This window comes from Balaenoptera musculus, chromosome 19 (genome assembly GCF_009873245.2).
Source record: "Balaenoptera musculus isolate JJ_BM4_2016_0621 chromosome 19, mBalMus1.pri.v3, whole genome shotgun sequence".
NCBI lineage: Eukaryota > Metazoa > Chordata > Mammalia > Artiodactyla > Balaenopteridae > Balaenoptera > Balaenoptera musculus.
This window is the reverse complement of record NC_045803.1, coordinates 16809879-16834413: the sequence shown is the minus strand read 5'-3', so window position 1 is coordinate 16834413 and position 24535 is coordinate 16809879. Positions and strand designations below refer to the sequence as shown.

The 24535-nt window shown below is 58.8% G+C and overlaps 2 protein-coding genes across 3 annotated transcripts; one reads left to right on the top strand and one right to left on the bottom strand.

Annotated features, from left to right (window-relative positions):
- The first annotated feature begins 1085 nt into the window (after positions 1–1085).
- Positions 1086–14816, top strand: ARHGAP33 (Rho GTPase activating protein 33). The gene is given in 23 exon segments (XM_036832752.1): positions 1086–1202; positions 3211–3308; positions 3388–3472; positions 3822–3902; positions 4012–4149; positions 4587–4679; positions 5613–5735; positions 5823–5900; positions 5986–6052; positions 6136–6195; positions 6286–6438; positions 6522–6624; positions 7829–7973; positions 8053–8135; positions 8220–8327; positions 9719–9746; positions 9748–9865; positions 10501–10654; positions 10739–10884; positions 10965–11039; positions 12394–13071; positions 13165–13556; positions 13641–14816. Coding segments are annotated over 23 exon segments (3795 nt in total). The 5' UTR covers positions 1086–1196; the 3' UTR covers positions 14424–14816.
- A 2504-nt stretch (positions 14817–17320) lies between these two features.
- LOC118884857 (inactive serine/threonine-protein kinase TEX14-like) lies at positions 17321–22842 on the bottom strand. 2 transcript variants are annotated; one of them, XM_036832964.1, is made up of 6 exons: positions 22005–22842; positions 19326–19432; positions 18126–18518; positions 17987–18044; positions 17786–17916; positions 17321–17649 (listed from the first exon to the last, which is right to left on the bottom strand). In XM_036832964.1, the coding sequence occupies exons 1-6, from the start codon at positions 22131–22133 to the stop codon at positions 17385–17387; spliced, it is 1083 nt and encodes a 360-aa protein (XP_036688859.1). In that variant the 5' UTR covers positions 22134–22842; the 3' UTR covers positions 17321–17384. The 2 variants fall into 2 exon arrangements, with proteins under 2 accessions (XP_036688859.1, XP_036688858.1); XM_036832963.1 differs by lacking the exon at positions 22005–22842 and having other exon boundaries at positions 19326–19697.
- Between the last annotated feature and the right edge of the window lie 1693 nt (positions 22843–24535).

The window sequence follows — 24535 nt, the reverse complement described above, 5'->3', positions numbered from 1 at the left end:
CCAGGGATCAGAGAGCTGTATTTATTTATTTATTTTTAATTAATTAATTTATTTATTATTTATTTTTGGCTGTGTTGGGTCTTTGTTGCTGCGCGCAGGCTTTCTCTAGTTGCGGCAAGCGGGGGTTACTCCTGGTTGCGGTGCGCGGGTTTCTCATTGCAGTGGCTTCTCTTGTCGTAGAGCACAGGCTCTAGGTGTGCAGGCTTCAGTAGTTGTGGCATGCAGGCTCAGTAGTTGTGGCACACGGGCTTAGTTGCTCCGCAACATGTGGGATCTTCCCGTACCAGGGCTCGAACCCGTATCCCCTGCGTTGGCAGGCGGATCTATAACCACTGAGCCACCAGGGATGTCCCTACAGAGTGTTTTCTGAGCCTCAGTCAACAGCGGGAACAACTGGGACTGGCTTTATGGGAGGCGTGGTCATGTTCAGGCACGCAGGCTAAATTTATTCCTAGGAAAAAGGAGTCAAGGCTGGAGGCCAGCCTGTAAGAAGCAGTAGAGGAGGAGGCAAGGATAATGTCCAGTGGGTAGGGGGAGGCTAAGTCGCAGATTGCCTAGGGTTATGTCCCAGGCAGGGCATCTGAACCAGTGAAAAACATCCAGGGGCCAATGTTGTTAGTATTCTGTGGGCAGGGGAGGGGTCAAGGACTGACAAAGTGAGGTCAGAGGATCGAGACTTTGAAGAGCTGCTTAGGGGATGGAGAAAAGCTTGAGGCCATGGGAGAAGCCAATTGAGAGTGGCAGAGGAGCGGTCACTGACAGTGGACTAAGGGAAGGGTCCACTGCTTAGTGTTAGAAATGTTAGAAGCAAAGCATAAAGAACCTGAGGGTGTGTCTCAGGAGGGGAATGACGGCCAATGAAAAGCAGGCATAGGCGTGGCGCTGTCAAACTTCGCGGGGCGGGACCGGAGAGACCGAGCCAGAAATGAGACCCAAGCCAATGAAAATCCGCCAGGTGGGCGGGGCGTCGTCCTAAGGCCAAGGGTGGAGCCAATGAGACGCTGCGCCGCGTCCCCCATTGCCCCAGCCCCTGTGAGGCTAGTGCCGGAGCCACGGGCAGCCGTTAGGGGCGGGGCCTGCAGCCGCCCGCGCGCAGCTCGCGCCCTCCCCTTTGTGTCGCCATGGCGGCGGCATCGGCGACGAGGACGACGAGCGGGGGGTCCAGCGCGGCCGGCGCCTGAGGAGGCTACACGACCATGGTGGTGAGGCGCCCACGCGGCCGTCAATCTGTCGGCGAAGTCAGTCTGTCCGCGCGGGGCCACGCCCCGCGCGCCCCGCCCCCGGCCCCGCCCGAGCCCGCGGCCTGCGCCGCCCCTCACCCCTCACCGCGGTCCCTCTCCTACCCCGGCCAGGTCTTGGGCCCGAGCTCTTACCCGAGCCCCGCCCCCTCAGCGCGCATCCCCCTTCCACGCCCTGGATGGGGGTGACGGTGGCCGAAGACCCAGACTTGGGAGGAAAAAGGGCTGTTCCAGGGAAGGACCCCGCATCCTCCAAGTGGCCCCCGCAGGGGCCTGCTGAGGCTCTCTGGGTCCTTCACCAGGCCCTATCCCAGAGCCATCCTCAGCGTCCTCATCCCAGCCTCCACCCATCCCTGGCCTAGACCCCTCCTCCTCCTGCCATCAGCCGGTTTCTCATTCTTGAGCCCCACCCCCACCCGGCTCCATCCTCAGCCTGACCCTTTTCTTCTCCTTCTTGTCTTTCTCACCCCTTCCCAGTCCCTCTCAACCAACCCTCCCTTATCGCCCATCAGCGTGAACCTTTACTTCAGCCTCTCCAGCTGCTACCCTCCTCCTTACCCCACCCTAATCCCAAGCGTGCATTGTACCCCGATGTGATCCTTGGGTCCTCTCCATCTTCTTGTCCTCATCCACCCTCCCCCAGCATCTCCCTCTCCCACCGTGCTGCTCCTGCCCATTCATCCATTCATTCCCTCATTCGCTCACTTAGCATTCACTGAGACCTCTGTGTAGCCCCTTTGCTCCAGGCACAGAGAAAGTCAGATCCCCTCCTGCCTTGGGGAGCTTCATGGGCTGGAGAGGGACCCACCCAAGGGTGAGACCCAAAGGATGAAGTCGGCGTTGTAGGGATACGAAGGAGGGAGAGGCTAGAGCCCAGTCTGAGGAATCCTCACCTGGCAGATGGTTAATTTATTCATCAGATTTTACCCAGCCCCCGCTGCGTGACTGAGCTGGCACTGGGCATTGGGACCCAGAGAGGAATCGGGCACAACCCAGCCTGTGAGGAGCATCAGTTCTGTTCCCAGCTCTGTGCTGGGCAATGCTGGGGGACTAGGGACTCAGCCCCAGTCCAATGGGGGAGAGGGACTCCCCCATTGGACTGTCATCAGACAGGGACATCTCAGAGTGCTCAAGGCTGTAATGAGGGAAGCTTAGGCAACATCATCAAGCCTGGGATGGGGGAGGCTCAGGGGATGCGGGAGTCCAGAAGAGGGGCCTGACACAGCCTGAAGGGTTAGGGAGAACTTCCGAGATGTGGGAACATGAGAGTTGAGACCTGAGGGATAAGTGAAAGGACAGGGAAAGGATGGGGAAGAGTGTTCCATGCAGCAGGAACAGCCTTTGCAAAGCCCTAGAAGGAAATGAGAAGATGGTGCTTTTGTTGGACTCTTAGAAGTTTGAGAGCTCTGAGAGCGGAGGCAATGGGAAGAGATGAGGCTGGAGAGGTAAACAGACCAGAATATTTAGACTTTATCTTAAAGACAACAGGGAGCCATTGAAGATTCATGACCTGTGGAGAGACAGAGGCAGATTTGTGTTTTGTGAAAGTTATACTGGCTCTTGCTGTGAAGAAGCTGGCAGGAAGGGAGAGGTGGAAGCAGGAAGACTGATAAGATGGGAGCAGTGACTGTCCAGATGTCTATGAAAGGCGTGAGAGGCACATACGGGAGATGACTGTACTCTGCTGGGGCTACAGGAGGGTTTTAAATGGGGAGAGATGGTACCAACATGCTCTTTCCCTAATTCACCCTTGGGCCCTGCTCTTCCAGCCCCCGACCCCAGACCACACATGGAGAAGCAGACCTACCCTCAGCCCAGCCTTTACCTCCCCCTGACCTACCCCTCTTCTCCCTGCTCAGGGCAGTGTATGGAGCAATTCGGGCCCGCAGGCCCAGGCTGACAGATAACAATGCTCCCGTTGTCTCTCTGCTCCCATCTCTGGGGGCCTCTGATTCTTCTTTCTGCTCTACAGGCTCGCAGCACTGACAGCCTGGATGGCCCAGGGGAAGGCTCAGTGCAGCCCCTGCCCCCGGCTGGGGGGCCCAGTGTGAAGGGCAAGGCTGGGAAGAGGTGAGAGGTGAGGGAGAGGCTCAAATTAGGAGGGGAGCCAAGCGCAGGAGCCACTGGTGACCTGTCACCTGTCCCCCAGGCTCTCGGCTCCTCGAGGTCCCTTTCCCCGGCTGGCTGACTGTGCCCATTTCCACTACGAGAACGTTGACTTCGGCCACATTCAGGTATGGGGGTTGCACCAGGTGGGTAGGCAAGATCCCACCCAACCCTGAAGCAGTATCAGCCACTTTACTGCTGGAACCAACCCTTGGGACTGGCTGCTCAGTGGCAGGAGCTGCAGGGCAGAAGGGGAGAGTTGTTCATTCATTTGTTCCTTTATTCACTCAGCTACAACTTTTTGTTAGGTGTATGCTTTGTGCCAGGACCCTGTACTCTGACTGAGACGTCACCAGGCCCTGCCTTTGGGGAGGCTCAGGAGGGGGACGCAGACCCATCCTTAGATAATGCCGATCTGGAGAGGTCAGGGCTGGAAAAAAGTGAGACCCTCACCTGGACCTTTGTTTCCCTCTACAGCTCCTGCTGTCTCCAGAGCGTGAAGGTCCCAGCTTCTCTGGAGAGAATGAACTGGTGTTTGGGGTGCAGGTGACCTGTCAGGTGAGGCCACACACCGCTGCCTCTCATCGAGCCTGGCGGGCTGGTTGCCACGGTCCTCAGCTCAGGGTACTGGAACCATTGCTCTCTCCTGTCCTTCCCGCTCCCACAGGGCCGTTCCTGGCCAGTTCTCCGCAGTTATGATGACTTCCGTTCCCTGGATGCCCACCTCCACCGGTGCATATTTGACCGGAGGTTTTCCTGCCTCCCAGAGCTTCCCCCACCCCCAGAGGGTGCCAGGGCTGCCCAGGTAAACTACTTGTTGTCCCAGCCCCTACCTCAGCCAAGGTGTGTCCTCATCAGAGATGTGTGAAACCATCAAGGCAGGGGAATAGATAATATTTAAGCACTGGTATGGCCCGAGTCCCAGCCAGTCAGAGGCCTTAGAACTGCAGCAGGGCTCTGGAGACTCCCTTTAGTTGTAGGATCATAGGGAGTTCCCGGGGGTTCCACAGAAGGGTCAGAATGGCCAGACCAATGGGGGCACACCATTGTGGGGGACTCGGCATAGTCTGTTTAACCAATTGATATGACAGCATTTCAATACTTAAGAGCGAGCGGAGCAGCGCCCATGCGTACAAGTTGAATTTCGGCTCTGCCAGAGGCGAGCTAGGGCAGTATAGGAGGGCAGTGGGCTGTCTTGGGCGGGGTCTTCTCACACAGCCCACTCTGACAACCTGCCCCCAGATGCTGGTGCCGCTGCTGCTGCAGTACCTGGAGACCCTGTCAGGGCTGGTGGATAGTAACCTCAACTGCGGGCCCGTGCTCACCTGGATGGAGGTGGGCCCGGGCAGGAGGGCTTGGAGCTGGGAGTGAGTGCGGGGCGTCTGGGGAGCAAGAACCAGCCTGGGAGGGTGTGTGTGGGCACAGGAAAGAAACGAGCCGGAGTGGAGGAGACGCTGGTATTTCAGTGTCTGTGTGGGCGCTTGCCTATGAGGGAAAAACGTGTGCGCGTGCGTGTGCGCGCAGGTGTTGGGCTGTAGGGATGTGAGAATTTCAAGGTATATTGGTTAGAAATAGGTTTGGCTGTAGCTCAGAATGCCGGGCTAAGAGTGGCTTAAAGCAGCGGGTTGTTTTTTTTTTTTAATTTATTTATTTATTTTATTTTTGGCTGTGTTGGATCTTCGTTGCTGCATGTGGGCTTTCTCTAGTTGCAGGGAGCGGGGGCTACTCTTCGTTGTGATGCACGGGCTTCTCATTGCGGTGGCTTCTCTTGTTGCAGACCATGGGCGGGCTCTAGGAGCGCGGGCTTCAGTAGTTGTAGCACACAGGCTTCAGTAGCTGTGGCTCGCGGGCTCTAGAGCGCAGGCTCACTAGTTGTAGCGCACGGGCCTAGTTGCTCCGTGGCATGTGGAATATTCCCGGACCAGGGCTCAAACCCGTGTGCCCTGCATTGGCAGGCGGATTCTTAACCACTGCGCCACCAGGGAAGCCCCAAGCAGCAGGTTTTTAGATAGCAGATGTGCAGTGTCTGCTATGGAGGACGAGGGTGCAGGGGTGTATCAGAAAGACTTTGGGCAGGGGAGTCCTGGGACATGGAAAGGGCTTTGTTTTGGGAGAGGCAAGAACGTAGGTGTTTGACCAATAGCTCTGAGTGACAAGGGCTTTTGGGTGGGGGACAGGTGGTGGCCTCCATTGGGCATGGAGGAACCTTCTCTGTCTTTATTATCGCCTTCCTCTGGCCTCTCCCTGCCACGCTCCCTTCCGTCTCAGCTGGACAACCACGGCCGGCGACTGCTCCTCAGTGAGGAGGCCTCGCTCAATATCCCCGCGGTGGCCGCCGCCCACGTGGTGAAGCGGTACACAGCCCAGGCACCCGACGAGCTGTCCTTTGAGGTGAGGCTGTGGAGGAGCAGACTCCAGCCGGGTCCCCACTTCCCCTGCGCCTTCTGACCCTCCCTCCTCACACCTGCCCACTCCCAGGTGGGAGACATTGTCTCAGTGATCGACATGCCGCCCACGGAGGATCGGAGCTGGTGGCGGGGCAAGCGGGGCTTCCAGGTGAGCCTGGCTGGGGGTGGACAGGTGGGGTCGGGGCACCGCGCCAGCTCAGATGGCCCCGTCACTGACCCCAAACCCTCCTCAGGTCGGATTCTTCCCCAGCGAGTGTGTGGAGCTGTTCACAGAGCGGCCGGGTCCAGGACTAAAGGGGGGTGAGTGTCCTGGGCAAAGTGGGGAGGCCCTCCTGCATCCTTTGCCTGCCATCCATCCTTTCCACCCCTTGTTCGCCCCACAGATGCCGACGGTCCCCCGGGTGGTGTCCCAGCTCCCCAGGGTATCTCCTCTCTGACCTCAGGTAATGCAGACGAGGGGCGAGGCCCCTGCCCCCCACCCCACCAGACCGGGGGCTGCACTGACCCTGTGTGACCCGCCTTTACTCCCACAGCTGTGCCCCGGCCGCGTGGGAAGCTGGCCGGCCTCCTCCGCACCTTCATGCACTCCCGCCCTTCCCGGCAGCGGCTGCGGCAGCGGGGCATCTTGCGGCAGAGGGTGTTCGGCTGTGACCTTGGAGAGCACCTCAGCAACTCGGGCCAGGATGGTGAGGCCCGGGCCCACCTGCCCTGCCCGATCCTCCCACCCAGGCTGCAACCTGCCCAGCCCCGACCCCGCTGTTTCTCCCAGTGCCCCAGGTGCTTCGCTGCTGCTCTGAGTTTATCGAGGCCCATGGGGTGGTAGATGGAATCTATCGGCTCTCGGGTGTGTCATCCAACATCCAGAGGCTACGGTGAGGACCCTCCGCCAACCCCTTCCCTCTGCAAACATTTATTGAGCATCATCTCTGTTCCAGGCCCTGTGCCATGTGCTGGGGACACAGAGTTATTGGGAGGGCACAGGGCAGGGTTGGACCGGGGTGGGCGCAGGGAAGGCTTCCTTGAGGAAGTGACACCCCAGCTGAGGTCTGAAAGGTGAGAGCAGAACAAGCACTCAAAGCAGGGGGGTCAGCCTTCACTGAGCACCTGCCACATGCCAAGCACTCGGCACTGGGGACGCAGTGGTGAATGAGACAACCAGAAACTCCGTCCTCATGGGGCCCACGTGCTAGAGGGGGAGCCAAACAAGGAAATGAGAGAGTTTACAATAGGTGACAAGTGGTATGGAGAAAAAAAGACAGGGGTAAGGAAGATCATAATAAGAAATCAGGGAGGGGTATTGCGGCTTTCAGTAGGGTGGGCGGAGAAGGCCTCCTGGGGGAGAGCTCGCTGTGGAGGAGGTGAGGGAGCGAGCCCTGTGCTTATCCACGTTGGAGGGAACAGCCAGCGCGAGGGGAAAGCAGCAGGAGATGATGTCTGCGAAATGATTAGGGGCAGAGCATGCGGGGCCTTTTTGATGACTGTTAGGATTTGGGCTTTTACTGGGAGTAAGAGGGGAACCACAGGACGGGTTCTGAGCCCAGGAGGGGCAGCATGCATAACAACAGTCTAAGAGGTGGGAAGCAGTGAGGCATGGGCTTCCAAGCTGACAGGAGGCCGTGAAGCAAGAGCGTGGAGCCTGGGGCAGTGAGAGATGAGGCCTAGGTCGCGTGCGTAGAGCTTTTACCTGAGAGGGTGGGACACCGCCAGGTTGTGAGCAGGGGCTGCTGGGATTTCAGCTGCATTTTCCAGTGTGACCTCTTGGAGCCAGGAAAATGGCACAACTTTGTGGACAGAGCCCGGTTACACTGTGTGGGCAGATAGCCTTGGGTAGCTACAGTCAGGGCATCTCCCACCCGAGCCTCAGCATCCTCCTCTGTAAGTGGGGTGCCCTTGTCTTTGGCACATAGGGTTGTTGTGGGGGAAGGGGGCTCGGTAAGGTTCTGAGAGCCTCTGAAGAGCCCAGCACAGGAAGAGGATTGCATCCACCTGTGGACACTTTAGGGGGCAGGGGAAGGACACGGCCAGGCGGGCTAGCTCTGACCCGAATCTTCCTCCTCCTTGACCTGGTGGCCTCAGGCATGAGTTTGACAGTGAGAGGATCCCTGAACTGTCTGGCCCCGCCTTCCTGCAGGACATCCACAGCGTGTCCTCCCTCTGCAAGCTCTACTTCCGAGAGCTGCCGAACCCCTTGCTCACATACCAGCTCTACGGGAAGTTCAGCGTGAGTGAGGGCGCTGGCAAGGTTGGAGGGTGCTGGGAGGCGTGCGGCCCCCCTCATTCATGCCCGTGCACAATCTCAGGAAGCCATGTCAGTGCCTGGGGAGGAGGAACGCCTGGTGCGGGTCCACGACGTCATCCAGCAGCTGCCCCCGCCGCACTACAGGTAAACCAGGAGGGGCAAGGAAGGGCTGTGCTGGGCTCCCAAGGGAGTTGAGGCTCAGGCGTCCCCCTCCGCTTCCACCCCCAGGACCCTGGAGTACCTGCTGAGGCACTTGGCCCGCATGGCGAGACACAGTGCCAACACCAGCATGCATGCCCGCAACCTGGCCATCGTTTGGGCACCCAACCTGCTACGGTAAGCTGGCAGCTCACCAGCCTGCCCCCCTAGCTCCCTCCCACAGGCTGGGCCTTGAGTCTCCCCCGACCCCTACCCTACCCCAGGAACCCACCCAGCTTTTGCTCTCTTGTTCATTTCACATATTTCTTAAGTGTCGGATGCCAGTATGCCAGCCCCTGTTCTCAGCACCGGGGACACAGTAGTGAGCAGGAACCTGTGCTCTGGGCTCACATTCTCATGCGGGAGATGACAGTGAACCATTACAAGAAAAACACAGAGCACTGTCTGATGGTGATGAGTGGCAAGGAGAAAGATTACAAAGTGGGGAAGGGAGATCTGCAGGGCCATGGCATTTGAAATGTTTAGAGTGGCAGTGAAGGCTTCAGGAAGAAGTCTTCCATGGCCAGCAGCAGGGTAAGCCCCAGAGGATTTGATGGTGACCAAGACAGGCAAGTTCTCTGTCCTGGAGGAGTTCAGTTCTTCTTGGGAAACAGATAAGTAAATAAATAAAATAGATGGTACATGGTAGGTATAAGAACTACGGGGGAAAAAATAAAGACAGACCTGGAATATAGAGGTTTACAATTTTAAATGAAGTGGGTGCGGAAGATTCCATTGAGAAGGTAACATTTGAGTTGATACCTGCAGAAGGTGAGGGAAGGACCCATGTGGATATCTGAGGAGGAGCAAACTAGGCAGAGGGAATAGCAAGTGCAAAGGTCCTGGGACTGGGTCAGGGCCTAGTGTTTTGGAGGAGCAGCAGAGGGGCCAGTGTGACTGGAGCTGAGTGAGTGAGGGAGGGGTTGAGGGGGAGGAGATGGTAAGGTCAGAGAGGTGATGGACCCGGTAGGGAAGGGACTTATGGGTTGTGGGTCATAATGAGGACTTTGGCTTTTACCAGGAGTGAGATGCAGCCAGAGGAGGGCTCTGAGCCAGGAGGGCCCCGATCTGACTCAGGGGTTCACAGGCTCCCTCTGGCTGTGTGTGGGGAGCAGACTGTAGGGGCAGATGGGAGCAGGGAGACCAGGGAAGAGGCTGTGTGATGGTCCAGGAGGGAGAGCATGGAGGCTGGGCCAGGGTGGGGGCAGTAGAGGAGCAGAGTTTAGATTCTGGGTAGATTTTGTGGGTGGAGCCAACAGGGTCTGCTGAGATTGGATGTGGGTGTGAGGGAAAGAGGGGTCAAGGACAATTCTAGGGTGTTTGGCCTGAGCCACTAGAAGTACACTGACTGAGATGGGATAGGCAGGGAGGGAGCAGGTTTGGGGAAGGGTTGAGAATGCAGTTTTAGTTTGACAGGGTCAGAGACATTGAATGATAGTCATTGCTTCCAAGGCTCCCTACCTTGCCTGGCCAGAACCCACCAGCTGGGGCTCGAGGCACCCGGCCACCCTCCCCCTCCTCCCATCCAGGTCCATGGAGCTGGAGTCAGTGGGGCTGGGGGGGGGCAGCAGCCTTCCGGGAGGTGCGGGTGCAGTCGGTGGTGGTGGAATTCCTGCTCACCCACGTGGACGTCCTGTTCAGCGACACTTTCACCTCTGCTGGCCTTGACCCTGCAGGTATGCCCATCCACCCCCGATGTCCTGACTACTGCCCCCTCATTGTCCGGGCTGCAGCGGGAGGGCAGGTGGGCTCCCAGCCCCATCCCTATCCCACTGAAGCTGGACCTCCCTTCTGGCTCCTTGAGGACCCCGCCCCGGCCTCTCCCTCCCCTCCCCCCCCTTCTCATTTCAGCTCCTACGCTCAGGATCCCCACTTCTTGGCCCGGACATCGTTCTTCCTTCACCCCTTGTAGCTCCTGGGGGCGCTCGGGGCCTTGGGTCCACCTGGGAGGAGGTGGGAGGTCCCCAGACTTGACCCCGCCCCGGCCCCGCCCAGACTCCCCGCCCTGCCCCGGACCCCAGCCCAGTCAGGACTCAGCACGTCGGAGGGCCCTCTGGCTCGAGGTAACTGAAGCCAGAGCCGCTGTCCTCGCTGGCTGCTGGGAGCTGCCTCCTCATCAGCTCGTTCTGCCTCACGCCTCCTCCTCACCTGCCTGCTGCCCACCCGTTCCCGCCTGATCCGCCCTGGCCCCCTGCCTTGCCAGCCCGGGTGGGCACGCTGCTGGGCCGGGGCTTGGGCTGTAGCGCTTGGCTTTGCCTGTGGCCTTGAATGGTCCCAGGGCTGACGGCTGCCCCCTTTCCCGACTTCCCAGGCCGCTGCCTCCTCCCCAGGCCCAAGTCCCTTGCGGGCAGCGGCCCCTCCACTCGCCTGCTGACGCTGGAGGAAGCCCAGGCTCGCACCCAGGGCCGGCTGGGGACGCCCGCCGAGCCCACAACTTCCAAGGCCCCAGCTTCACCTGTGGAAAGGTGAGTGAGAGGCCTGGAAGGGGAGGGGCCAGCCTGGGGGGCCCCAGCTCTCATCCTGCCTCCTGTGTCTCACCCAAACTCCAGGAGGAAAGGGGAGAGAGGCGAGAAACAGCGGAAGCCTGGGGGTAGCAGCTGGAAGACCTTCTTTGCCCTGGGCTGGGGCCCCAGCATCCCCCGAAAGAAGCCTCTTCCCTGGCTAGGGGGCACCCGTGCCCGACCGCCGCCTTCAGGTCAGAGGCCGGGCAGCTGGCATGGTGGTCAGAGAGGCACTGCATAGTGCCCCCCGTGACCCTTCTTCCTCTCCCTGCAGGCAGCCGACCTGACACTGTCACACTGAGGTCTACCAAGAGTGAGGAGTCTCTGTCATCGCAGGCCAGCGGGGCTGGTGAGCACAGCTGCCTATGCCCAGGTGGAGCTGGGAGGGACTGGGGCCCTGAGTTGGCCTCCAAGTGGTGTTCTCAGATTTGGGGGTCTTGGGTTTTTTTCGTTTTTAATCTGGACCGTAGGTACAATAAGTTGGATAAAGCTTCACCCTTGTTTCATGATGCACTGTGATCACTGGTCCATGCAGCGTCCTTTCAAACAGTCTTTTATTCATCCCTTTTTTTTTTTTTTAATATTTTATTTATTTATTTATGGCTGTGTTGGGTCTCCGTTTCTGTGTGAGGGCTTTCTCCAGTTGCGGCAAGTGGGGGCCATTCTTCATCGCGGTGCGCGGGCCTCTCACTCTCGCGGCCTCTCTTGTTGCGGAGCACAGGCTCCAGACGCGCAGGCTCAGTAGTTGTGGCACACGGGCCCAGTCGCTCCGCGGCATGTGGGATCTTCCCAGACCAGGGCGCGAACCCGTGTCCCCTGCGTTGGCAGGCAGATTCTCAACCACTGCGCCACCAGGGAAGCCCTATTCATCCCTTTTGAAAAAAAAATTAAATAGTATAATGAACACCCATGAACCCACTGGCCAGAACTAAAAGAGCACCACTGCGTTACCTGCGAACTCCTCCCCCTCCCACCTGCTGCCTCCCCACAACAGGCATCCTCTAAATTTGATAGTCTTCGTCCCTTTGCGTTTACAGTTTTATCACGTACAGGTGCAGGCGTCAATAACATACTGCGAAGTTCTAGTTGTTTTGAAACTTTAATTAAAAGGTATCATTAAAAGCGGTATCGCGCTGTATGTGGATTCACTCACCACTACATTATAGGCTGCCGTCCGCGCTGCTGAGTGGAGCTCAGCCTCCTTCCTCTCCGTCACTCTCTAGTGTTCCATGTGTGGGTATCCCCTTGGGAGTTGCTTGTCCATCCTCCTCCTGATGGATCTGGGGGCTCTGATGAGCTCGCCCAGGAGTGGAGGTACATACTGTACGGTATGCTCACATCCAACTGTACAAGACAAGGCCCAAGTATTTCCCAGACGTGGTCGCCCCACGCTGTCCTCCCAGCCACTGTGTATGAGATCTTGCTGGTCTCATGCTCACAGCCAGTGGGGTCATCAGACTTCATTCTTGCCTTTGGGTCTGGAAGGATTCTTTTCATGGACTTGCCATTTATTTCCTTTATCACCCATGAGTCTGAACAGCTCTCCCTGGATTCCCAGCCATTGTGACCCTATCCAGGGACGTGCCTCTTCATGTTATTTCCCCAACTTACTGGGCGGTGTGTCCTGTTCTCACTGATGTACGTGGGTATGTAAAGTTCTGACCCCGACCCCTAAGTGCCCACCCCCCATACTGCCCTTCCAGGCCTCCAGAGGCTGCACAGGCTACGGCGACCCCACTCCAGCAGTGATGCTTTTCCTGTGGGCCCAGCACCTGCTGGCTCCTGCGAGAGCCTGTCATCGTCCGAGCCCTCCGAGTCCTCCGAGTCCTCCTCCTCCGAGTCCTCCTCCTCCGAGTCCTCAGCAGCTGGGCTGGGGGCACTCTCCGGTTCCCCCTCACACCGAGCCTCAGCCTGGCTAGATGATGGTGACGAGCTGGACTTCAGCCCACCCCGCTGCCTGGAGGGGCTCCGGGGGCTTGACTTTGATCCCCTTACCTTTCGATGCAGCAGCCCCACCCCAGGGGACCCTGCACCTCCCGCCAGCCCGGCCCCCCCGGCCCCCGCCTCTGCCTTTCCACCCAGGGTGACCCCCCAGGCCCTCTCGCCCCGTGGGCCCACCGGCCCTGCCTCACCCATTGCCCTGGACATCTCAGAGCCCCTGGCTGTATCGGTGCCACCCGCTGTCCTGGAGCTGCTGGGGGCTGGGGGAACACCTGCCTCGGCCACCCCAGCGCCAGCCCTCAGCCCCAGCCCAGGCCTGCGCCCCCATCTCATCCCCCTGCTGCTGCGTGGAGCTGAGGCCCAGCTGAGCGACACCTGCCAACAGGAGATATGCAGCAAGCTGGCACTGCCTGGTCCCCGGGGAGCCCAAGGCCAGCATGGTGAGTCCTGTCCAGCCCACCCGACCCCGCACCCTCACAACCCTGAGGCTGCGCCCAAGACCCTGCTGACTCCTCTTCCCACTCCCCTCCTAGGTGCTGGTATGGATTCACCGCTGCTGCCCCCGCCCCTGTCCCTCCTTCGCCCTGGGGGGGCCCCGCCCCCGCCTCCTAAAAACCCAGCACGCCTCATGGCCCTGGCCCTGGCTGAGCGGGCTCAGCAGGTGGCTCAGAGACAGAGTCAAAAGGAGCAGGGGAGCACCCCGTCTGCTCCCCACTCCCCTTTCCATGGCTCACTGTCCCTGGAGGTGGGCAGTGAGCCCCCAGGGACCTCAGGGAGTGGGCCACCCCCCCACTCCCTAGCCCACTCGGGTGCCTGGGCTCCGGGACCCCCACCCTCCCTACCGAGACAACAAATCGATGGGAGCCTGGTGAGGAGCCAGCGGCCCACGGGGACCTCAAGGAGGGGACCGAGAGGCCCTTCCCAGGTCAGTGCCCAGCTCAGGACAGGTGGGAGGTGCAGGGATGTGCCAGAGATGGCAGCCCACTCCCTGTGTTCTGTCCCCCCACAGGTTCCTACCCCTGGCTTCTTCTCCTCAGCCCCCCGGGAGTGCCTACCATCCTTCCTCGGGGTCCCCAGACCAGGCTTGTACGCCCTCGGCTCCCCATCCTTCCAGCCCAGCTCCCCGGCCCCAGTCTGGAGGAGCCCCCTGGGTCCCCCTGCACCACTGGACAGAGGAGAGAACCTGTACTATGAGATCGAGGCAGGCGAGGGGTCCCCTTACTCTGGTCCCACCCGGTCCTGGAGTCCCTTGCGTTCCATGCCCCCAGATAGGCTCAATGCCTCGTATGGCATGCTTGGCCAATCACCACCACTCCATAGGTCCCCCGACTTCCTGCTCAGTTACCCACCACCCCCCTCCTGCTTTCCCCACGACCACCTTGGCTACTCAGCCCCCCAGCACCCTGCCCGGCGCCCCACCCGACCTGAGCCCCTCTATGTCAACCTAGCCCTAGGGCCCAGGGGTCCCTCACCCGCCTCTTCCAGCTCCTCCTCCCCTCCGGCCCACCCCAGAAGCCGCTCTGATCCTGGTCCCCCAGCCCCCCGCCTCCCCCAGAAACAGCGGGCCCCTTGGGGCCACCACACCCCTCACAGGGTGCCTGGGTCCTGGGGCCCTCCAGACCCTCTCCCCTACAGGGCAGCCCCACCAGCCTATGGGAGGGGGGGCGAGCACCACCGAGGGTCCTTGTACAGGAATGGGGGACAAGGAAGGGAGGGGGCTGGTCCCCCACCCCCCTACCCCACTCCCAGCTGGTCCTTCCACTCTGAGGGCCAGACCCGAAGCTACTGCTGAGCCAGAGCTGGGAGAGACCTTCCTCCTTCCTCTTCTCCCTCACTGATCTTGGTCCAACCTAATCCCTTGTTTTGTATTTTCTTGAGCTCCTGACCCCTACCCCAGGTTTCTAACTTTGTAACTTGCCTCTGATGTGGGTCCCTAACCTGTTATCATAACTTACCTACCCTGGGCTGAAGGGCATGCCCATCCCCCCACCGTCCTCCATCCTGGGGGCTCTTGCACAAATCTGAGAGGGTTAGGCTGACTCCCTGTCCTCCCTTTCTCTCCAGGAGTTCCCAGCATGTCCTGTCCTGTGCACAGGGGGTGGGGGGACAGCTCCTGCCATCTCCCCCCACATACCCCACTAAACCATCTGACAAAATTAATGAATAAAAATGGTGAAAATGTGGCTGCTAGTGTCATGCTGGGGCCAGGCTCAGTGAATAAAGAGGCAGTAACAGATGGGTTGCTTTCTCATTTTATCATTTCAGCAGGTGCTAAGTGGTGAGTCACTCCTGGGAGACTCTGAGGGGGCGATATCTGCAGAGAAGGGGCCATGGGTGCCCTAACAATTTGTGTCAGGAGTGGGATTGAGCCTGGGCCTGTCTTCAAGTTGCCATCCACCTTGTAGTTCTGCTATGATCTCCTCCAGCAGATCCATCCTGGGGGGTGGGGGGCGGGCGGGTAGGGGTGGACTGAGGGTTATCTCAGGGATGAGGAAGGGGCCTGTGGCCATCCCACCAGTGCCCCATTTCTCACTTCTGCAGGCTGAAGAAGAGACTTCCTCTGATCAGCTCAGGGCTGGGCGCCTACAGGAGTAAAAGACTAGAGCTGCCACCCGGTGGCCATGGAGCTCAGGATGGCCCTGGGAGGGTGGGGTGGGGCAGGGGCTGGGCTCAGGGTCCTCTGCTTCACCTGCCCTCGTGGCCTTCCCTGCCAGCAGCCTCCAGGGTGTGGGAAGCCTCCCTGTGGGTCAGTAGGCAGGGGGTGGGCTCACAGGGCTGGGGGTCCAGCAGGGCAGCCCTGTGTGTGTGCCGCCGCAGCCGCTGCAGGGCTTGGATCTTGGCTGAGAACTTCCTCTCATACTGCTCCTCAGAGCTCTGAGTCCCCAGCAGGGAGGCTGAGTCCTGAAGGCTGGAGTACAGGGCAGGGCCCTGGGGGAAGCAGGGTTGGTTGGGGGTCACAGGTCATCGAGGGAACAGTTGGGGGTCCCAGGGGGTCCCTGGTCAGAGGAGAGGCAGCCAGGGAAATTGGAGTTGGTGACAACTGGAGGGAGGGGTCACAGGTGAGCAAATGGATGGTGGCGCAGGGCTCAGGGTATCCATACTGTTGATCTGGGCTCCAGGCAGCGGTCCAGGCTGACCCTGGCTGTGGGGCTGTGCCCTGGGCAGAGGCTGGGGCTGGGACTCGAGCTGCTGCCTAGAGTCAAGCTGCTGCCTGAGTCCCAGGCTGCACCCCTCTGGACTTTGCTGTGGCTCATGACCTGCAGAGAGCGATGGCAGAGAGCTGGCATGGTTGCCCAGGTGCCCCACAGCTCCCTTGGTCCTCCACATGCCTGTCCTGGCTCCTACCTGGGATGGGGAGGGGCCTGGGGACATCACAGGGGGCACAGGCCTGAGTGCAGTCTTGGTTCTGGGAGCCACCTCATAGTACGTCGTCTCTGGGGGAACAGCCAGTTGGTTGGAATGGGGTGGGGGCACAGCTGACCTGTGCTTAGTACCTGCTACCATCCCCTCCTTGCCCTCTAACCTGGTGGAGAACCCTGGGGTGAAGGGCACAGTGTGGTCCAATCCATTGGGGAGCTCACCTCAGAGGCTGAGTCCTGTGGAGAGGAGGCTGGGTGTGGGACATGGGCCCTGCCTGAGGTTCCAGGGCTACCACCCACCCCGGCCTACCTGCCCTATACCTGAGCCATGGCCTTCCGCAGCAGGTATCGTGTACTCTGCAGGCTGCCCCAGCGGTCGGCAGGCCCTAGACCTAGCCCAGCCTGAACCAGGGCCTGGTAGGGGGCTGGCACCAGGGGGTCCAGGGCTGGGCTCTCACTGGCCTCCAGTTCAGCCTTCACCTCAGGGCCTTCTCTTCCAGCCCAGGGAAGCTCTCCTGTGTGGAAGCATAACTGGGGGACCCAAACCGGTGGGGGGCCTCACTGGGGCAGGGAGCGGGGTCACTCGCTGATCAGTGAAGACCTCCTGGGCCAGGATGCAGAAGCTGTAGAGGTCTGAGGTGGCGGCAAGCATGTTACCACAGATGAGCTCAAGTGGCAACCACGGGTACAGTTCGGGAGGTGGGGGCAGCCCTGGGCCTGGGCCTCCCCACGGGTAGCCCTGCTGTGGCCTGTGGAGGCCGAGGAACCTGGTGAGCCAGTGGCCGCCAGACAGGGACACAGGGGCAGGCAAGTGAGGCAGGCGCTCACCCGGGCCGCAGCCAGAGTTGGTGCAGTGGGCGCCCGTGCTCCAGGCTGCCCACTTTGGCCAGGCCTGGCCGCATCAGCTGCACAGCATGGGAGCTGAGGCCGCCAGGAGCACGCCAGCGGGCCTGCAGGAACAGCAGGGCCTCCAGCGCCTGCAGCGGCAGGTGGCCGGGCCCCCCTCTCTCGGTCCCAGCCACACGGGTTCGAAGAGAAGGCAGAGCCCCGACGGGTCGGCCAAGCGGCTCAGTGCCATCAGCAGCAACAGGCTGGGTTGGTGCAGGGCGCGGGGCAGGCAGAGAGCAGGCCATTCGTGAGGAGGCCCCAACCCACACGGGGCAGGGGGCTGGTCTCAGGCACAGATCACCACGCACCAGGGGTTGACGATCTGCCTCAGCCACCAGACGGAGGGGAAACCGAGACCCCGGGTCACACAGCCTGGCAGTGGTAGAACCAGCACCCTGTCCGTGGTACACCCCCCTACACCTGCCTCCCCTCAGAGGCCTACAAGACAGTGCGCAGAACTGGGTACCCACGTACCCATGGGGAGGGGTCACTCCAGTAAGAAGGCTTCATGCCAAGCGCTGGCCCAGAGGTGAAGACTGTAACCGCGGCCACCGCCACACTCCCTGGGCTTCTGTTTCCGAAACGCTTGAGTCGGGAGGGCAGGCAGGAGACTGCTCTGCAGGACTGGGCTGGCCTGGGGGCAAGGCTGGGGTGACGTACCCGCAGTGCTGAAGGTCAGGCATCAGCACGTCAGGCTGGGCTCCAGGTGCCTTCAGCTGCTGCACGGTCACGGTCACGGTCACGGTCACGGGGTGGCCCCTCCACGGGAGGCTGGAGAAACGGGGAGGGGGAGAGAGTGTGGGCCTGAGACAAGGGGGTTTTCCCTGTAAGGGCAGAGGAGAGCTGGGCTCTCCCCCGAGCTCTGCTGGACAGCCAGGCAGGGGTGTGGGAGGGGTCTCTCTCTCACTTGGCCATGAGGGTGTGGGAGCTGCTCTCGTAGGTGCAGTCAGGCCCGCCCCGAGCTGGCAGCAGCTCCTCGAGATCCGTGAGGGGTCCACCTGTTACCAGCCCCAGTGGCCACAAGCTGCTCCGCTGGGGCTGGGGAGCGGGACCATGAGGCAGGAAGAGGACGGAGTGGTCCGCACTCCCTCCAACATCTCCCGCTTACCTGGCCGAACCCAAAGGCTGGGATTTGGGGGGTTCTGATCTGCTCCGGCCTCCGTGCCCTGGGGTAAAGGGCCGTCTGAGAGTAAGTCCAGGGCAGCTGGGAGTGGTGGGTGGGCAGGCTTCGGGATGTGGGCTGTTACCTGTCAGTGTGCGTCAGCCGCAGGCCACCACACAGGCTCTGTCCAGAGCTGGCCTGCAACTGGCCCAGGGGTGCAGTGCGTGCCAACTCACTGCCATGCACCAGTGCTGACGTGTGGGCACAGCAGATCTGTAACGGCTCCAGCACCCGGACAGGGGGTGGCACGTGGGGTGAGGCAGGGTGGGCCGCCCGCCCTGACGCCCTCACCCCACCCCAGCCACGGCTCACCTCCCAGCTCTGCTTGGCACCGCCTTGCTCTGCCCACTCCCGAGGGATGCGACCCTGCTGGTCATGCAGACGCAGGTCACCCCCCGCCTGCAGCACGTGCAGCACCAACAGGCTGCAGCCCGAGAAGGCGCCCGCATGCACAGGTGTGCTGCCGTCCAGGCAGCGGCTGCAGCAGAACGATGAGAACAGTAATGGATTAGGAAAGGGACGGAACAGGGACAGGAGGTGCAGGATGGGAGGACTGAGGGATAGAGGGGTCACTACGATCATGGGAGGTGGCGATCAAGATGGGGGGCTCACTTGGGAACACAGTGGCGTCTGAGAGGGTGAGAGGATCGCGGTGAGCGTGGGAGGCACTGGGAGAATGGGAAGAGTCACTGGAGGACAAGAAGGGGTGAACTGGGCTTCCCTGGCGGCGCAGTGGTTAAGAATCCGCCTGCCAATGCAGAGGACACGGGTTTGAGCCCTGGTCCGGGAAGATCCCACATGCCGCAGAGCAGCTAAGCCTGTGCACCACAACTACTGAGCCTGTGCTCTAGAGCCCGCGAGCCACAACTACTGAAGCCCGTGCGCCTAGAGCCCATGCTCCGCAACAAGAGAAGCCACCACAATGAGAAGCCTGCGCACCGCAATGCAGAGTAGCCCCTGCTCGCCGCAACTAGAGAAAGCCCGCGCACAGTAACAAAGACCCAACACAGCCAAAAATAATAAATTTGAAAAAAAAAAAAAGTGCCTTGAGGTTTGCAAGTCACGGCATAAATCTTGATAATAAACATACATTAAAAAAAAAAAAAGAAGGGGTGAACTGAGAGAACAAGGTGGGGGCTGGTCACTGGGGATGGGAGGGTCATCAGGGGATGGAAGGGGGTCTGAGGGAGAGAGGCCTCTGGGGAAGACAGCCCTGGCTCTCAGGCTCCCTGGGACTCAGACTCAGGGCGCTGGGAGTGTGGGGCATCACCACCTGTCCACTCACTGGTTGGGGCTGGTACCAAAGGCCAGCAGGAGCTGCACGGCAGAGCTGTGGCCCAGCAGCGCCGCGAGGAAGAGCACCGTCTGCCCAGCAGAGTTCTCACCATCTACCTGGACAACGGAGGGGCAGCAAGGCTGAGGATTACCCCTGCCCCTTACTCCGGGGGCAGAGGTCCTCTCCCAATTCCCTGCCCCCACAGTCCCTCCTTGACTGGGTGATCCTTGACTCCAGGTTCCGTCTCTATGTCCTGGAACGCCCACCTCCAGCCGCTGGGGACTCTGCCTCAGAATCCATCTCAACACAGTCCTCACCATTAAGTCCACAGAACTGGAACAAGGTGACATCTACCTGCCATGCCAATATCCATCCCCCATCCCAGAGGTGTCAAAATCACACCAAGGGGGCTTCCCTGCTGGCGCAGTGGTTAAGAATCCGCCTGCCAATGCTGGGGACACGGGTTCGAGCCCTGGTCCGGGAAGATCCCACATGCCGCGGAGCAGCTAAGCCCGTGAGCCACAACTACTGAACCCGCAAGCCACAACTACTGAGCCCACGTGCCACAACTACTGAAGCCCGCACGTCTAGATCCCGTGCTCGGCAACAAGAGAAGCCACCGCAACGAGAAGCCCACGCACCGCAACGAAGAATAGCCCCCGCTCGCCGCAACTAGAGAAAAGCCCACGCGCAGCTACGAAGACCCAAAGCAGCCAAAAATAAATAAATAAAACAAATTTATTAAAAAAAAAAAAATCACACCAAGGTACCCAGGGGCCAGGAGGAAGTGGACTTCATGGGCACTTGGGCTTATAGGAGCCTCATGCACTGTCTAGGGCAGGCAGGCTCCACCCAGCTCTTCTTCACTATATGAATACAGGTCCCATGTGGTCAGCACCAAATTCAAGAAAAGCAAACTCTCTGGATTTTATCAGGAAATCTCTCAAGTTTATTTTTGAACACTGCGTTGAAGAGCTGAATCCAGGTGGTAACCTCCTCTGGATTCAGCCTCCATGCCCTTGCCAATCCCCTACTCACCATCATCCTGCTCAGAGCCCCCCTCCCAACCCTTCATCTCCACACCCATCATGTCCCAAGCCCTGTTTCTCTGCATCCATCATCCCTGAGTGCCTCTTCCTCCAGACTCTATCCCATATACCCATGGTGTCTTTGTCCTTGCATTCCTATGTAACTGGCAGACACAGCTAATTAATCATGTACTTGGTCCAACCTAGCTTGGTCTCTGCCGCAAAATCCCTCCAAATGTGGTCCTTCAGGAACCTCTGAATATCACATTTACTGCATCCTATTTTACTCAGTAGCCTACCACCTTTTGCAATGGCATCCTAACTGGTTTTCTGCATTTGTCTTGCCCTGCAGAGGGATCATCTTAAAACACAAATCATCTCGCAATATAATCATTACGATAATCACTTCATTTCATGTATAACCTTATACAAGTTCTTCCAAAACAGAAAAATAGAAAAAGAGAGCAAGGCTCATTTTTATGAGGCTAGTATGACCTTAACTCCAAAACCAGATGAGAGTTTCCAGAATCAGAAATGAAGCTATATATCAATTCAATTTATGATCATATACGCAAAGCCCCTAAATAAAGTAAAAAGGGTAACCCAATTGATCTATTTCCAGAAAGCAAGGATGATTCAACAAAAGAAAATCTATCAATGTAACAAAACACATTCATGAACTAAAGGACAAAAACCACGTATAACTGCATCAGTAGATGCAGAAAAAGCACTTGATAAAATTCAATACCTACTTATGATTAGGGAGAAAAAAAACCCACCGCAGAAAACTAAGAATAGATGGGAACTTCCTTACTTGATAAAAATTACAAACCAAAACCCAAAGAGCAAGCATGGTACCTAGTGCAGAAACATAGGCTCTTCTCTTTAATATCAACAACAAGGAAAGAGATGTCCATTGACAACAAGGTTTGGGAGTTCTGGCCAATACCTTATGACAGGAAAAAGAGATTGGAGTTTAAAGATTGAATAGCTGAGACCAAACTGTCACTGTCTGCAGATAACAAAAAAGTAAAAGAATCAACACACAATTACAACTATTAAGCAAGTTCAGAAAGTGGCTGGATACACAATCAACTTACAAAAATCAATGAAAAACAGAAACTGTAAATTTGATAGTGTTAATTTCCTGCCTACAACTCCGATGGTTTCCAATCACAGAACAAAATCCAACAAAATTCACACCCCTCTTAAGGCCCTTTCCTGTCTGTACCTGCTGCCCCCTCCGCTTCAGTTCTCTCCCTGAGTCCCCTTGCTCCTTGCTGCTACTTACACATACCCAGTGTGTTTTGACTTCAGGGCCTTTTCACTGGCTATTCCATCTTTCTGAAGTGCTCTTCCCCCAGCTGTTTGCATGACTGACTCATACTGTGGGACCCAAGTCTCACCATATCCGAAAGGCCATCCTCTTTACCTCTCCTTTCTACGTCATTCTCATCACTCTCTTAAATTCTCATATTAGATTTCATTCACAATGACCCAGAAGGTTGTGTTTACCCATAAATCCCCATCTCAGACAACAGAGCCTTGGCACACGATAGGTGCCTGCTACACAATTGTTGACTGGCCAACTGAAGTCGCACCCTCCATTCTGCCCCTTGATCTTGTCCCCCCCAGGCAGTTCCAGCAGCCAAACTCTCACCTCTCCGCAGGAGCCGGGTGAGGCCCCAGCCTGGGCCCCTGGCCACAGCCAGGCGATGCAGACGGCCCACCTGGCCTCCTGGATCCCGGAGCCCAGCTCCACGGGGAAGCGAGAACGCAGTGAGGGCATTTGTGGGCTCTGGACTCAGCTCCTGGCCAGGGATCAGCTAGCGGGTCTCATGAGGGCTTGAGGAAGTGAAGGACTAGACCTCTGGGGGGCAATAAAGACAGAGCTGGCTGGGAGTCCAGGGGGGCAGACTGAGAAAAAAAGGCAGTTCGGGAGGGGTCTGCTTTGGAGAGAGGCATCAGAATGAGAAAAGGGGTGGGCTCTGGGACAGCTACAGAACAGCAGGTCAGGGGTCCAAGGGAGTCTGGGAGTGAAGAGGATCTATGGCAATCTGAGGGCTGGGCGCTCCGTCTGGGAGAGAGGGTGTAAGGGCTACGGGGATAGGATTTGGGCCAGGGAAAGGAGTCTGGGGGCTGGGGAAGAGGGTCTGAAGACTACCTAGGGGCTGGAGGAAGAGGGGTCTGAGGGTTAGGACCTGAGAGGGGCTGGGGTCTACGGGCTGTGAGAGGGAGGCGTCCAAGGGAGGAGGACAGTCTGAGGGCAGGGTCTGCAGGCTTGAGGAGGGGTCTGAGGGTAGTGGCTGGGGTCTGTCGCATGGGAGAGGGTCTGAGGGTTGGGGGCATGGACTGAGGTTTAGGGAAGCGTCTGTGTGCTAGGATGGGGTCTATGGATTATGAGAAGGGACGGAGGGAAGGAAGGGATGTGAGGACTGCATCCGTGGGCTGAGGGAAGGGAGAGTGTAATGAGGACAGGGTCTGATAAAGGGGTGGGGTCTGAGGGCGTAGGAGGGGCGGGAAGGAAGGGAGGAGTATGGGGGGGGGGAGGTCTGAGGGCGGGGTCTGTGGGCTGGGGAAGGGGCCTGGTGGACGGCTGAGGGCCCAGTCCCTGCAGCTTTGTACCTACCGTTGGGCTCCGACAGTGATCCCCACGTGGCTGCCACGTGACCCCGTGCACTAGTTCTGGCGATGTGAGCGGGAATCCTCGGCTCGTGCGCACCAGCTGTCTCTGGCCACCTGTGCGCTTGCGCAGTAGCCTCCCTCCCCTGAGAGCTGCCCCTGCGGCCCTGAGGTGACCCGGTAGAAAAGACAGCAATGGCCACCCCAGAGCTACTGACTGCTCCCTAATGTTACCGCCTTCTTGTTTGGGATGGCGGGCCCTTTATGATCCCTGCCCTTGGCTGTCTTTCCATGCTTTTCACCCAGGCCCACGGGCGGTTTCCTCTGTCTCAGCCCCAGCCTCTCTTCTTTGCCCCACACCTGGGGCTCCACAATGTCCGGGACACCTCTCCTTGGACGTCCCCTAGGACCCTAACACCCACTGGGTCCCACACCGGCCTCAGTATCTCCCCCAAACTGCATCTCCTCCCAGATCCCCATCTCAGAGTTGGACCCACTGTCCCCTCTTTAAGCCAGAGCCCTGGGCCTGGCCCTGAATGTCTCCCTCAAATCCAGCCTATCAGCTCCACGGCCCTTCGCTCAGTCTCCTGATTGTTCTTTCCACGAGCTCCCTCCTCCCTTCCCCACACCCTGCCCTGCTCTACCCACCTGCCAGGATTCCCTACCCCGGCTTCCTCTGGGCTCTCAGGCAGAAAGCTCAAGGTCCACCTGCCGTGCAGCAGCCAAGGGACTCTCAGTAAAGCCCAACCTGACTCTGTCCCTCCCCTGCTTCAAAGCCTCCTTACTCCCCAGTGCCCTTGGGACAGAGTCAACACCCTGCAGTGTGGCACCCAAGACTGCATCTTCTGGCCCCCCACCCTCCATCCTTGTCCCTCGACTCCGCAGTCTGTTTATGCACATGCCCTTGTCTTGGAATGCTCTTCTCAGTATTCACTTGGTTATTCTTGTGAACTCTCTGGGACGCCCTCTTGATCACCAGGTGTCTCCTCTGGCCTCCTACAGCCTCCAGGCTTTTCCCAACGTTGCCCTGATACTCTGCCTGGGCTCCCCTCATCATAGCCCTGACCACCCTGGGCTGTCACTGTCTGAAGATGGGTCTGTCTACCCCTACTGGACTAAGAGCTCTGTGAGGCCAGGCGTGGGGTTGTGTTTGGTCACTGTTGTGTCCCTAGCACTGTTCACCTGGAAGCCTAGCTCAGAAGGAGACTCAGTAAATGCTTATTAAATGAAAGAGTGGCTTGTTTCTTCTCTCTGTCCCTCCGTGGACGTGTGGCCTTAGCCCAGCCTCTGGATTTCAGTGCCTCAGTGTCTGCCTTCATCTGTGCTCTTCACCTGGGCGTCCACTGGAGTGAAGACAATTCCCGCGTGAGCAACTAACTGGCTGAGTAGAGCTGACCCCAGGCCCATCGCAGGATCGTCTGCCTCAGGGTTGGTGGGGGAGCTCATTAGCCTTTGATCAATGCCCTTGCTATGCTCTAGGGTCATCTAAAGATCTCTCTTGAGCCACAGAGCTCCCTTAGCTTGGGCTGGCTGAGGCTGAGATGAGCCCTTCCCCAAGGAGGTGGCTTC